Source organism: Bos indicus x Bos taurus, chromosome 25 (assembly GCF_003369695.1).
Source record: "Bos indicus x Bos taurus breed Angus x Brahman F1 hybrid chromosome 25, Bos_hybrid_MaternalHap_v2.0, whole genome shotgun sequence".
In the NCBI taxonomy this organism is placed as follows: Eukaryota; Metazoa; Chordata; class Mammalia; order Artiodactyla; family Bovidae; genus Bos; species Bos indicus x Bos taurus.
This window is the reverse complement of record NC_040100.1, coordinates 40,796,283-40,808,764: the sequence shown is the minus strand read 5'-3', so window position 1 is coordinate 40,808,764 and position 12,482 is coordinate 40,796,283. Positions and strand designations below refer to the sequence as shown.

The 12,482-nt window shown below is 58.1% G+C and overlaps 2 protein-coding genes across 8 annotated transcripts; one reads left to right on the top strand and one right to left on the bottom strand.

Moving 5' to 3' along the window:
* Positions 1-6,194: 6,194 nt before the first annotated feature.
* Positions 6,195-10,079, top strand: MLST8 (MTOR associated protein, LST8 homolog). 2 transcript variants are annotated; one of them, XM_027526895.1, is made up of 9 exons: positions 6,195-6,272; positions 6,803-7,005; positions 7,137-7,185; positions 7,265-7,427; positions 7,853-7,928; positions 8,014-8,166; positions 8,969-9,093; positions 9,236-9,399; positions 9,489-10,079. In XM_027526895.1, exons 2-9 carry the CDS (start codon positions 6,877-6,879, stop codon positions 9,605-9,607), a joined length of 978 nt encoding a protein of 325 aa, XP_027382696.1. In that variant the 5' UTR covers positions 6,195-6,272; positions 6,803-6,876; the 3' UTR covers positions 9,608-10,079. The 2 variants fall into 2 exon arrangements, with proteins under 2 accessions (XP_027382696.1, XP_027382695.1); XM_027526894.1 differs by having other exon boundaries at positions 7,134-7,185.
* Positions 9,952-12,394, bottom strand: BRICD5 (BRICHOS domain containing 5). 6 transcript variants are annotated; one of them, XM_027526893.1, is made up of 5 exons: positions 11,144-12,394; positions 10,784-10,939; positions 10,607-10,708; positions 10,241-10,394; positions 9,952-10,138 (listed from the first exon to the last, which is right to left on the bottom strand). In XM_027526893.1, the coding sequence occupies exons 1-5, from the start codon at positions 11,474-11,476 to the stop codon at positions 10,044-10,046; spliced, it is 840 nt and encodes a 279-aa protein (XP_027382694.1). In that variant the 5' UTR covers positions 11,477-12,394; the 3' UTR covers positions 9,952-10,043. The 6 variants fall into 6 exon arrangements, with proteins under 6 accessions (XP_027382694.1, XP_027382693.1, XP_027382691.1 ...); XM_027526892.1 differs by having other exon boundaries at positions 9,952-10,394; XM_027526890.1 differs by having other exon boundaries at positions 10,607-12,394.
* Between the last annotated feature and the right edge of the window lie 88 nt (positions 12,395-12,482).

The following is a 12,482-nucleotide window of genomic DNA, read 5'->3' as shown; positions in this document are numbered from 1 at the left end:
CCCATGAAGTTAGGGAGCAGGCCGATGTCTTACGTCCACCAGGGTCCCTAAACACAAGGGCCTTTCCCCCCACCCTTTATGGTTACCAATTTCTGGGCACCTGCTGCATCAGGCACTGAGCTGGTCACTTCATAGGTGAACCTGGACTTACTGTACCCTTTTCACAGATAAAGATTTAAGTGAGGCTCAGAAAAGCTAAGTGACTCACCTGAGGTCCCAGAGTCTCCAGTTCATGAGTCTGAGATCTGAACCCACAGCCCCCTCTGCATTTGTCCTAGTTCTCCCTCTTACCAGATTTGCTTTTCCAGTCACTTTGTCTTTCTGTGTCTTGATCCCTGCTCCGTAAAATAGGGAGTGATACCTCCTTGTAGATTATTTGAGGATTAACTGTGGTGCTACCTATAAAGCACTTTGCTGTAGAACGTAATAACTGCTCAGCAAATCGCTTCTGTGGGTATTGTGATATTCCCCATCTAGGTAGCAATTGCATTTTATTCATCTTCACAGCTTAACAGTGTGCCTAGCACACAGGAAACATTACCAAAAAAGTTAGTTAGCGCCCTTACCATTATTTTTATGTTTTGGCTGGCTGAGACAAACCATGAACTGTGGTGTCGGAGAAGGCTCTTGAGAGTTCCTTGGACAGCAAGGAGATCAAACCAGTCAATCCTAAAGGAAATCAAACCCAAATATTCACTGGAAGGACTGATGCTGAAGCTGAAGCTGAAGCTTCAACACATTGGCCACCTGATGCGAAGAGCCGACTCATTGGAAAAGATGCTGGGAAAGATTGAAGACAGAAGAAAGTGACAAAGGATGAGATGGTTAGATGGCACATCAACTCTATGAACGTGAGTTGAGTTTGAGCAAACTCCGGGAGATGGTGAAGCGTAGGGAAACCTGGTGTACTGCAGTTCATGGGGTTGCAGAGTCTGTTCAGACTGAGCGACTGAACAACAAGAAAGCAAATCACTCTGGCCTGAGCCTAAGATTTTCAGGGCTTGGGGCAGGAGTACGAACAGAGGCCCACACACCAAATGTCTAAGAATTTAAACATTATAAGTTGTGCTAATATTAAATAGAATATGTTCTATCATCCTACCTTGACAAATACACTTTCATCATACCTGAAAGGCCAAGTCCTAGTTTAGAATGATCACATAGCTCTGGAAAATGAACTGGCCCTGCCTCTAGCTGCCTCACCTCCATTCTCTGCCCACCTCCACTCTAGACAGCTAACAGGTAGCTGATAGACCTGGGGGTGGGCAACTTGCTGTGTGGCGCATCATCCTTTCAGGACAGAGCTGGGAAGAGAGCTGACAGATTCTGCTTGATTCATCCTGGTAGGTGAGGCTAATGCCCTAGGAGGAATCAGGCATTCTAGATCCGCTACCAACCAGCCCAGAGAACCTGGGACAAGCTCCCTATGCTCAGCTGGCCCATCTGTAAAATGGGCCAGCAGTTCTGCCCACAGTCCACGGCTGATGGACGGGTCCACCTGGAAACAGAGATGTGAACCTTCCTGGGGTCCCCCCATCCCAGGGATGGGGGCGACAGAAGGGGCCATCTGCTTTGGCCAGGGATATGAGGATGCAGAGGCGTGGGACCTGGGCAGCCCTCCAGGAAGTCGGGGCTGGGAGGACGATCCCAGGAGGAGGGGCCGCTGAACCAGCAGATTTGCTGAGGCTCAGCCTGGAGTAGAGCGGCTGCCTCACCGCAGCCTGGGCTGGCCCCCTGCCCAGCTGCACAGCAACCTCTCCCCTCCCCTGGCTGCAGCGAAAGCCCTGCTCCTGCCCACCAGCTGTGTGCCCTTCCAGGGGCTCCCTGGTGCCCCCCAGCCCCCCAGGGCCCTGGGGTCCAGCCCCTTATGTAAAAAATGGTGATGATGAACGTCCCCTCCCGGTGGACTGCTGGGAGCATGAAGTCTGAGAGCTGCCACGGTTTCTATCATTCTCAAAGATGCCGCCTCTGTACAGTGATCAGCTGATGCTTAGTATATGGAAGGGATCCGCAACCATGGGTCGAGTCTCCCTTTTCTGCCCAGCAGGGATGCTGGAGCTATTCAGGCTGGACAGGGAGCCTGGCCTGGTCTCTCAGTTACCCCCTAGGCATGGGACATATGCAGCCCTCCCCCCAGTGCCAAGTCACTTCAGTCGTGTCCAGCTCTGTGCGACCCCGTGGACTGCAGCCTGCCAGGCTCCTCTGCCCATGGGATTCTCCAGGCAAGAAGACTGGAGTGGGTTGCCATGTCCTCCTCCAGGGGATCTTCCTGACCCAGGGATTGAATCCGCGTCTGTTATGTCTCCTGCATTGGCAAGGGGCTTCTTTACCCCTAGAGTCACCCACCGAGAAGCCCCCCACCGAGTCCTCACAAAAATTCGGACTGCTCAGGCCCACGCCCCAGCCACAGGCCCACAGACACCTGGCTGTGTCCCCGAGCCCTCTCCTGGCCCCATCTCTCTCCCATACTCAGGCTCTCAGGCTTTATGCTGCTCTGGACATTCTTCAGGTATTCTCAAGCCCGCATATCCATCTGCCACTCCCCGGAGCTGCCCTGGGGAGCACCTGTACTTCAAGAGGAAGATGAGCATGTTTGTGGGGCGGGGGTGCCCGCATGCAATCGCCCAGCCAGAAGGGACAAGGTCAGGGCGTAGCTGAGCCCAATTGGGTGGGTTCTGCCGCGTTCTAACCACGTGCCCTGGGGTGTGTGACTCTACATCTCTGAGCCTCGGGGGGTTCTTAATTTAATTTTATTTATTTTTGGGTGTGTTGGGTCTTCATCACTGTGCAGGCTTTCTCTAGTTGCAGCAAGTGGGGGCTACTCTCTAGTTACAGTGCCGGGCTTCTCATTGCGGTGGCTTCTTTTGTTGAAGAGCATGGGCTCTAGGGTATGTGGGCTCAGTAGTTTTGTTGCTCCGTGGCATGTAGGATTGGGATTGAACTCATGTCTCCTGCGTTGGCAGGCAGATTACCACTGAGCTACCAGGGAAGCCCCAAGCCTCAGTTTTCTCACCTACAAAATGGGGGTGGTTCCTCCGTGGCAGGGTTATTGTGAAGACCCAACGCAGAATGTGGGTAAAAGGCTCAGCACAGTTTGGCAGTTCCTCAAAAACTGAAACGTGGAATTACAAGATGCAGCAGCCCCACTGCTACTATATACTCAAGAAAAATCAAAATGGGTACTCAGAAGTACTTGTACAGAAAAGTTCATTGCAAGCATTATTTGTACTAGCTAAAACGTGGAAACCATCTCATCAAGTGTCCATCAATGAATGGAAAAACGGATAAATGAAATATGGTCCATCCATACAATGAAATGTTGTTCAGCCATAAAAAGGAATGAAGTACTAATACAGGCTTCCCTTGTGACTCAGCTGGTAAAGAACCACCTACAATGCAAGAGATGTAGGTTCAATCCCTGGGTTGGGAAGATCCCCTGGAGAAGGGAAAGGCTACCCATTCCAGTATTCTGGCCTGGAGAATGCCATGGACTGTGTAGTCCATGGGGTTGCAAAGAGTCGGTCACAACTGAGTGATTTTCACTTTTATTGACACAGGATACAACCTGGATGAACCTAGAAAATGTTATGCCCAGTGAAAGAAACCAAACACAAAAGGCCACATATCGTATGACTTCATTTCTATGAACTGTCCAGAAGAGGTAAATCCATGGAGTCAGGAATCAGATCACTGGCTGCTAGGGGGTAGGGGGAGGTGGGGTGGGGGATGGGGAGTGAGTGCCTAACGGGTGGTGGGGGAGGTGGGGTTCTTTTAGAATGATGGGAATGTTCTGGAACTAGACAGAAGTGGTGGTTGCACAACATTAAGCGCCACTGAATTGTTCACTTAAAAATGGCAACGTTCATGTAATGTGAATTTCACCTCAATTCAAACAAAACATTCGGTATAGGCCCTTCATACAGAATAAGCTCTCAAAGCTATGAAAGGTGCTAAAAAAATCAGAGTTCAGCAGGTAAAGAGGCAGAGATGACACATTCTAGGTGTGGGCAAGGGTTCAAAGAGAGGGTGCCGTGAATTCTGAGACTGCCGTTCACTCGTGGCTTGTGTAGTGGAGAGGAGAAAGCTGCAGGGATGGCAGGGGCTGGCCCCAGGAGTCTGAAGGGTGATGGGTGACACTTGCAGGATTCTTACAAGGTTCAGGCTTAGGACTTTTTTTTAATTAAAAAATATTTATTTATGTTTGGTTGCATCAGGCCTTAGTTGTGGCATGTAAGGTCACCAGCTGTAAGCTTAGTACCTGCAATGCGTGGGCTTAGTTGCCCTGCGGCATGTGGGATCTTGGCTCCCCGACCAGGGATTGAACCCACATCCCCTGCATTAGGGAGAAGGCAATGGCAACCCACTCCAGTACTCTTGCCTGGAAAATCCCATGGATGGAGGAGCCTGGTAGGCTGCAGTCCATGGGGTCGCTAGAGTCGGACACAACTGAGTGACTTCATTTTCACTTTTTGCTTTCATGCATTGGAGAAGGAAATGGCAACCCACTCCAGTGTTCTTGCCTGGAGAATCCCAGGGACAGTGGAGCCTGGTGGGCTGCCATCTATGGGGTCGCACAGAGTTGTACACGACTGAAGCGACTTAGCAGCAGCAGCAGCCCCTGCATTAGATGATAGATTCTTGACCACTGGATCACCAGGGAAGTTCTCAGGCTTAGGTATTCAGAAGACCACTCTGTAATGTGAAGGAGAGCCTGGACGGGGCAGGAGAAGAGTGATGGGGAGGCTGCTCCTGAGAGGGGGTGGTGGTCCACGGGATCCCGTCTGGCTGTCACATATGGGTGGGCACCACCCACAGAAGAGAAAGCCTTTGGGGGCAGGTCCATCATGAACTGTCTTGGCTGTGGGAAGCGGAGGGGTCTGTGCGGCCTTTGATGGACAATGTCAAACAGGGAGCTGGCTGTGAGCTGGAGACAGGGAAGGAAGGACCCGGAGCAAGGAAGGTACTGAAAGCCCTGGAGAGTAGGCAGGAGCCCTAGGGACACAGGATCTCTGGAGGCTGCCAGCCTTGAGGGGAAGGCAGAGAAAGAGACTGAACGTGGGGGGCAAGAAGCTAGCAACAGTCACAGGAGCTTTCTAGCAGTGCTGTCAGCCACTGTGTAGACAGACGTGGCAAGATGCATGAGAAAAGTATGCACTGCGTTTGGCAGTGTGAGATGGCCAGTGACCTTGTGAAACTCTCACTGGAGAGCTGGGAGTAAAACATGACAGCTGACAGCGAGTCAAGCTGCTAGTGAGAAGTGAGGCTGGATTTCTGAAAGGGTGCCGTCTGGAAGGATGGTGTGGAAACGCTGAGGGAGGGACTTCCCTGGCAGTCCAGGGGTTCAGGCTTGTGGTTCCACTGCAGGGGACACAGGTTCAATCCCTGGTCGGGGAACTAAGATTCCGCATTACACATGGTGCGCAGACAAAAAATTAAACAAAGGAAGAAAAGAAAAAGAAATGCTGACAGGAAGGAAAGAGGGAAGATTCAGGGAGGAAGGGTGCCAGGACCAGAGCCTGGGATAGGCAGGGGACATGGCCTTGGTCAAGGGGCCAAAGGAAGGAAAAGGGGTGCAGCTGCAATTTGGAAGCCTGGTGGGAAGATGCCCTGGGAGAGGCTGTCTCAAGATCCTTTTTTTTTCCCTCTGAGGCCACGTGTGTAGAATGTGGGAAGGCTGGATGGAAGAGGAGGCACAAGGGACCCCAGTAATGGAGGGGTCACTAGGATTAGTGAAGCGACCTGAGGGTCCGAGGGGTCTGCACAGGCCTGACAGGGCCCAGACTAGGGGTTGCCTGATGTAGCAAAGAAAACTACAGGACACCTAACCACACTTGAATTTCACGCAAGCAACGTAGAACTTTTCAGTATAAGTATATCCCATTTAGGCTGTACTCAACAAAACACGTTGCTTATCTGAAATCAAATGCAACTGGATGTCCTGTAATTTACCTGGGAATCCTAGTGGGCACCAGACGGATGGGGTGGGGGGTGGATGCTACCACCCGGCCCAGGGAACCGCTCTCGGGAGGGTGGGGTCCCAGAGAGCGGAAAAGGCTGGGGTCGCTGCTTTCGTCCCGGGGCCTGTACCTCTTCTTCCCAGGAGATAGGGGCCTTCTACCCCAGAGCTTTAGTCTCGTCCCCGCCACCCCCGTCCCTCGTGCCCCTTGGTGTCGCCCTACTATCCCATCGATAACTCGACGCTCTGCCTTATCGACCTGCTCCGGCTCCGCTAGCCGTCCTGGGCCGCGGCGGAGCGCGGAGCCGCCTGAAAGGTACGGGGGCCGCGGGACGAGGGCTGGAAGGCGACGTCCAGGGGCCAGGAGAGCGCGCCCCGGGGGCGCTGGCTTCGCGGGACACAGTCAGGACGGTCGGCGGAGCGCCGGGGAGCTCGAGGGTCCAGCCAGGGAGCTCCCCCGCGCCGCCCCACAGGGCCCGCCGCCGGCCCACTACGCATGCGCGGCCGCTGCGCTCAGGCTTCGCTCGCGGGCCGGTGCTCAGCCCTGCGCATGCGCGGCCCGCCCCTGCGGCACCGCGGCGCCCGCGGAGCGACTGCCCCCTGCAGGCCGCCGGTGGGAGGGCGTTTCGGCGGCGGCTCTCGGGGCTGGGGACGGAGCCCGCGGCTCGGAGCGCCGAGCTGTCCCTTGCCGGTTGTCACGCGTCTCCCTGAACCTCTCCGCGCCTCGGTTTTCCCCGTGTCTAAAATGGGGATGATTTCATTATTCCCCAGCACCGAGTAATCTGCTGTAACGTACTTAGGACGTAGGGTATTCTCTAAACATTGCATTCCCTATCTCTGCTCTAGATGCTCTGATCTTTGGCCCCTGTGGGTCAGACCTAGTGCCCTGTATCGAACCGAGTCCTTCCGGCAGCCACACCATGAATACGTCTCCAGGCACAGTGGGCAGTGACCCCGTCATCTTGGCCACTGCAGGCTATGACCACACGGTGCGGTTCTGGCAGGCCCACAGCGGGATCTGTACGCGAACTGTGCAGCACCAGGACTCCGTATCCTCCGCTGGGGCGATGGGGCGGGTGGTGCCGGACAGGATGCGCGGTGGAAAGGACGCGGCACTGAACCCGCCGGGGTAGAGGCCTCGGAGGCCCCTGTTTGTCACCCTCCTTAACAGACCCAGCAGGTGAACGCGCTGGAGATCACACCCGACCGCACCATGATTGCAGCTGCAGGTACCCTGCCCTCCACCCCAACCCCTGATTTCTCCTAGGTCCGTCGGCACAGCCTCACTTGTTTGGCCTCTGCTCCTAGGTTACCAGCACATTCGCATGTATGATCTCAACTCCAATAACCCCAACCCCATCATCAGCTACGACGGGGTCAACAAGAACGTCGCGTCGGTGGGCTTCCACGAGGACGGGCGCTGGATGTACACGGGCGGGGAGGACTGCACAGCCCGGATCTGGGACCTCAGGTGTGGGCGCTGGGCGGGAGCAGCTTGCTGCCCGGGTGGGTAGGCAAGGGCCAGCCCGGGAGACTGTCTATGCAGGTGACTTCTTGAAGGCAGGTGAGGAAAGCAGGTAGGGCAGGGAGGCAGGCCCACAAAGAACCCCCCCAGCAGATCCTCAGCCTGATCCCACAGGGGGCTCTGGAATGAGCTGCACCAAAGAGCAAGTCCCGCCTCGAGGCAAGGGCCCACGCTTTATGCCCTTTCTGAGTCAGTCATTGGCTTCAGGCTGCCCTGGGGAGGTCCGAGCCCCCCCACCCCCGCCCAAGTCTTTCCTGTGAGACAGCTCCCATCACAGACAGAGGATAAGTGGCAAGGAAAGGGTATCTTGGGGAGGAGGGGGGCACCGATGGCCATGCAGCACAGACAGGGTGTGTCCCCTCGTCTCGAAGGTCCCGGAACCTGCAGTGTCAGCGAATCTTCCAGGTGAATGCACCCATTAACTGCGTGTGCCTGCACCCCAACCAGGTGAGGGGGCCGCCCGGGGCTGGGCACCCTGGGGCTCTGGAGGGCAGGGGTGCTGCCCGGCCTCACCTCCCCGGCGCCTCCTCAGGCGGAGCTCATCGTGGGTGACCAGAGCGGCGCCATCCACATCTGGGACTTGAAAACTGACCACAATGAGCAGCTGATCCCGGAGCCGGAAGTCTCCATCACATCCGCCCACATCGACCCAGATGCCAGCTACATGGCTGCCGTCAATAGTACTGTGAGTCCAGGGGAGGGAGTGCGGTTTGGTGCCCTGCTCTTTAGAACCCTATTCCCTGCAGGTGGGCTTTCTCCTCTCCCCCTGAGTCCTGCTTCCCCGTCCTGGGCTCCAGCTCTGACCCAGCCCCCAGAGCCAGAACCCTGGGGGTCATGCCCGATGCAGCCTCTCGCTGCCGGCCATGGCCCACGCAGCAGTCCGGGCCTCTCCATCTCCAGTCTTTCCAGTTGTCCACTTCCCTCTCTCCTCCTGGTCCCAGTTTCCCTCCTCTCTCCCGACAGTGGCTGCAGCCTCTCTGACTTCCTTCCCCCTGTGACATCTTCCTGTCCCAATGCGGAGCATCCTTCAGCAGGAGCAGCCTGACTGCTCCTTACCAGGGCCTCCGGACCCTGCCATTTGACCCCTGGACTCCCATCCAGCCTCCTTTTCTTCCTTTAACGTCCATTTGATCTCAGCGAATCAGTTATCTCTCAACATCCCCAAACTGTCCACTCCCAAGCCTTTGCCCTACAGTTCCCTGTGTCTGGGTGCCCTCGTCCCGTCTTATTCTGCACATTTCTGTTGGCCAGGCGCATCCTTCAGGAAGGCCAGGCATGGCCTCCTGCCCTCAGCCCATCAGGTGTGGCCCTTGCTCGGGGCCGGGTCTCCCAGGTGCTCCCTGTCGCATGTCCCTGGCCCCCAGGTTCTTGTGCATAGCCGCAGTGCTGAATGGCAGCCCCTGGATCTAAGTCTTGCTGCTGGGTATCCTCCCCCACCTGTCAGACCGGAGGCCCCGGCCTCCTGTGACTTCCCTCCTTCCTGGCAGGGGAACTGCTATGTCTGGAACCTGACTGGAGGCATTGGCGACGAGGTGACACAGCTCATCCCCAAGACCAAGATCCCGGCGCACACCCGCTATGCCCTGCAGTGCCGCTTCAGCCCCGACTCCACGTGTGTGCAGGGTCAGGGGGCAGGAGGCGGTGTGCCTGGGGCTGGGGGCCTGATGCGTTGGGTCTGCTTGGAGGACAGCACAGGAGTGCGGGATGGGAGCGGCTGTTGATGGCACCCCTGCCGTGCTCATCCCCGCCCCCAGGCTCCTCGCCACCTGCTCGGCCGACCAGACGTGCAAGATCTGGAGGACGTCCAACTTCTCCCTGATGACAGAGCTGAGCATCAAGAGCAGTAATCCCGGAGAGTCATCTCGGGGCTGGATGTGGGGCTGCGCCTTCTCAGGAGACTCGCAATACATCGTCACCGGTGGGCCCCGCCACCCTGCCCCCCGCCCCACTGGCCCAGCCCGGGGCTGCTCCCCGAACCCCATCTGTGCTCTTCCTCCCTCCCTGCAGCTTCCTCTGACAACCTGGCCCGGCTCTGGTGTGTGGAGACAGGCGAGATCAAGAGAGAGTATGGCGGCCACCAGAAAGCTGTTGTGTGCTTGGCCTTCAACGACAGCGTGCTGGGCTAGCCTCGTTCCTGGGCACTGCAGGCAGCCGTCCAGGTGGCACCAGCCGGGTGTGTCTGTCCAGCTGCCCAGGTCAGCGTGACACCCATGGGCTGGCTGCTTCATCCGAGGCTCGCCGGACTGGACTGAGTGACCCTGGCCCCCCAGCCAGGCCAGTCCAATCTGGGACTTTCTCAGCCCTGGCTGCTTATGTGGACGCAGCAGGGCTTATTCCTTCAGAAACTCTGGACCCACAGGACCTAGAGCCACCAAGGGCGTCCAAGGCTGGCGCTTACCCCCAGCCAGGGCCTCCCCGGCTCCGCCCCGCCCTGTTTTGCATCCCCAAGGCCACAGAGAACACCATCACGGCCGGGTGGAATGGTTTATTATCCCTGTCCGCCCTCTGTGGACTGGTGATAGGGTCGGCCAGGTGGCCGGCCTGTGGGACCAGGCTGGGGGCTCAGTCCGGGAGATAATAAAAACAGACGGACACACAGATGTTGCTTGGGAAGCAGATGTCGATACATAGGTAGATCAGCCGCTGCCTCTGGGGCCCTGGAGGAGGGGGCTCTGTGAACCCCAAAGGACCCTTCCCCCTCTGTCCCCAGACTGTCCTAAGGAAGCCCAGGCTCCTCCGCACAGTCTGCCCCGACTTACCCTCTGCACGTCGGGCCCAGTAAATGGGGGTCTTGGCACAGAGGTGCCGCACGGGAGCCCCGACCTGGGCAGGGTCCACCTCTTGGCTCCCAAGCACTGCCAGCAGCTCCTGGGTGTAGTGGGTGTCCTGGCTGGGGCTTTGCATCGCCTGGAGCTGCAGAGAAGGACCCTCGCGCTGCTTCCGGCTGGGTGGGGCCCATGCATCCCGGGACATGCTGGTGGTGTGCCAGTCCTGCCCCGGCTCGTCAGCACCCTCGTCCACAGGAAGACAGAGCTTCTGTTCCCCTGAAACTGGAGCCCCCGCCCGCCCTGGGCCCAGGCTGCACACAGGACCCTTTGTTTGGCCCATGGCTGGAGGCTCCTCACCTGAGAGGTGTTCACCAGCAGCTGCAGAGTCTCACGGTCTTGGGGTTCCATCAGGCGCAGGAAGCAGGCCCGGTGCTCCGAGGGCCGGTAACAGACGCAGCCCTGGGCAGGCAGGCAGGTGAGGCAGGGCCACCTGAACCACCCCCCCGCCCTGCCCCGCCCCGCCAGGCCACTCACGCTCTGCCCGTCGAATAGCACTGCCCAGCTGTGGTTGCTCTGGGCTGGAGTCACCCAGATGGTTGCCACGTTCTGGGCCACATCCACCTGCTCGGTTTGGTTGGACCGGGGCACGCCCGGGCTCGGGAGGCTCAGGCGGAGCGTCTGCAGAGGGGGCTGGGTGGGAGGCGGGAGATCGCTGGCCAGGCTGGGGCTGCCCCAACACGCCCCCATCCCAGCTGCAGGGCTCTGACCCACCACTCCTCTAGGTTTCTGGTGTCTGCTCCCTGCCCTGGCCCCACAGGAGGGCTGGGCAGGGCTGGTCTCTCCTCCCCCTCCTGACTGTCTGAGCCTCTGCCTGGGTCCTGAGAAGGGGCTCACCTGGGGAGGGCTGTGGCTGAAACCAAGGAGCCCTCCAGCCACAGCAGCGGCGGTGGCCAGTGCCAGCATCAGCAGCAGCAGGCCAGGAGCTCTCCAGTGCCGGTGGCAGGGCTTGGTCTCCACCTGGAGGCACATTGGAGTCAGTGGGGCCCGGAGTGGAGGCCAGGCAACAGGCTGGTTCAGGGGAGGTAGAGGCTGAAGAAGTTCAGGAGACAGATGCTCCTCCTGCCCTGCCGGGCTGCCCTCGGCCTCTGTCTCCAAGAGGGCGTAGGTGGGGGGAGCGCTCACCCTCGCAGGCATGGGGCGCTTGGCCCAGCAGCTCCCCTGCCCCATGCTGCAGCCAGGGGACAATGCGAGATTGTCTGCTGCTCCTGAGTCGGCTGGGAAACCTCAGGACACCTCTGATCAACCAGTCCTTCTGGCCCCCTCCCCGCCTGACCCCCCTGCTTCCTCCCCAGCCCAGCCACCTGATATCCGGGTCAGAGACGGGACACCTGGAGGGGCTGCTCATTGCTGCCTGGCTCTTCTGATGCCTGGTCTGCGCAGACCAGAGCGCACGTGGGCCTGGGAGCGCAGGCGCCCTTGTGGAAGTGGAGACCCGGTGGCTGGCGCAGAGGGCAGCCCAGGTTGCCCAGAACTTTACAATACAAAGTCTGGTTGGGGGCTGATATCATTTTCCTGTAGACGTCTGTTCCCAGTCTCTCAGGGTACCTCTACACTCTGGGCACGGGGCCTGGCATACAGCAGGCCATCAGCAAATGGCTGTTTCATGGGACTCTGCAACTTCCTTTTCCTCTCATGCACCCCAGCTGCTTCCCAGTCCCCAGTGCAGGGCAGCTCGCGGGTGCATGCCCAAGACGAGGGCAGCTTCTAGGAGGTTCCACTGCTGCAGGGGCAGCCTCCTAGGATTGCCTGCATACTGCAGGATGGTGAGGCCAGCCTTGTGCCCACAGACCCCTGCCCGGCCCAGCATGGCTGTCCCTGACTGACCGGTGCCATGCGTTTCCAGCCACTTGGGGCTATGGACCCCAACACGCAGTAGCTCCCAGCACTGGCAGTTTTCGGGAGTGCGTGTCCTTCACCAGCTTTACCCCACGATCTCTTCCTTCTCTGGTTATTTTTCGTATGCCTGGTTTTTCCTGATTCTTTAGAACCTGCATTTCTGCAGTGGGCCTCAAACGGGCCGGAGTTTCTGTGCTGAGTCCCAAATCGAATTGGAGTCCCAGAATGGCCTTGTCCTGAGGGTACCCCCTCCCGCTCCCTGGCCACCCAGCTGTGGCGAGACAGCTGCACCCTCCACACAGAGACTGCTGTCCAGGCGAGAGCAAGGAACACCAGA

What these genes read in the sequence shown, in the direction of transcription:
- MLST8 (XM_027526894.1), top strand. Translation starts at nt 6,877, where the DNA reads ATGAATACGTCTCCAGGCACAGTGGGCAGTGACCCCGTCATCTTGGCC. An exon ending in CTGTGCAGCACCAGGACTCC is followed by an intron (nt 7,006 to 7,133) that starts GTATCCTCCGCT and finishes TAACAGACCCAG; the next exon opens with CAGGTGAACGCGCTGGAGAT. An exon ending in CACCATGATTGCAGCTGCAG is followed by an intron (nt 7,186 to 7,264) that starts GTACCCTGCCCT and finishes CTCTGCTCCTAG; the next exon opens with GTTACCAGCACATTCGCATG.
- BRICD5 (XM_027526888.1), bottom strand. Translation starts at nt 11,476, where the DNA reads ATGGGGCAGGGGAGCTGCTGGGCCAAGCGCCCCATGCCTGCGAGGGTG. An exon ending in TGCTGGTGAACACCTCTCAG is followed by an intron (nt 10,395 to 10,606) that starts GTGAGGAGCCTC and finishes CCTTCTCTGCAG; the next exon opens with CTCCAGGCGATGCAAAGCCC.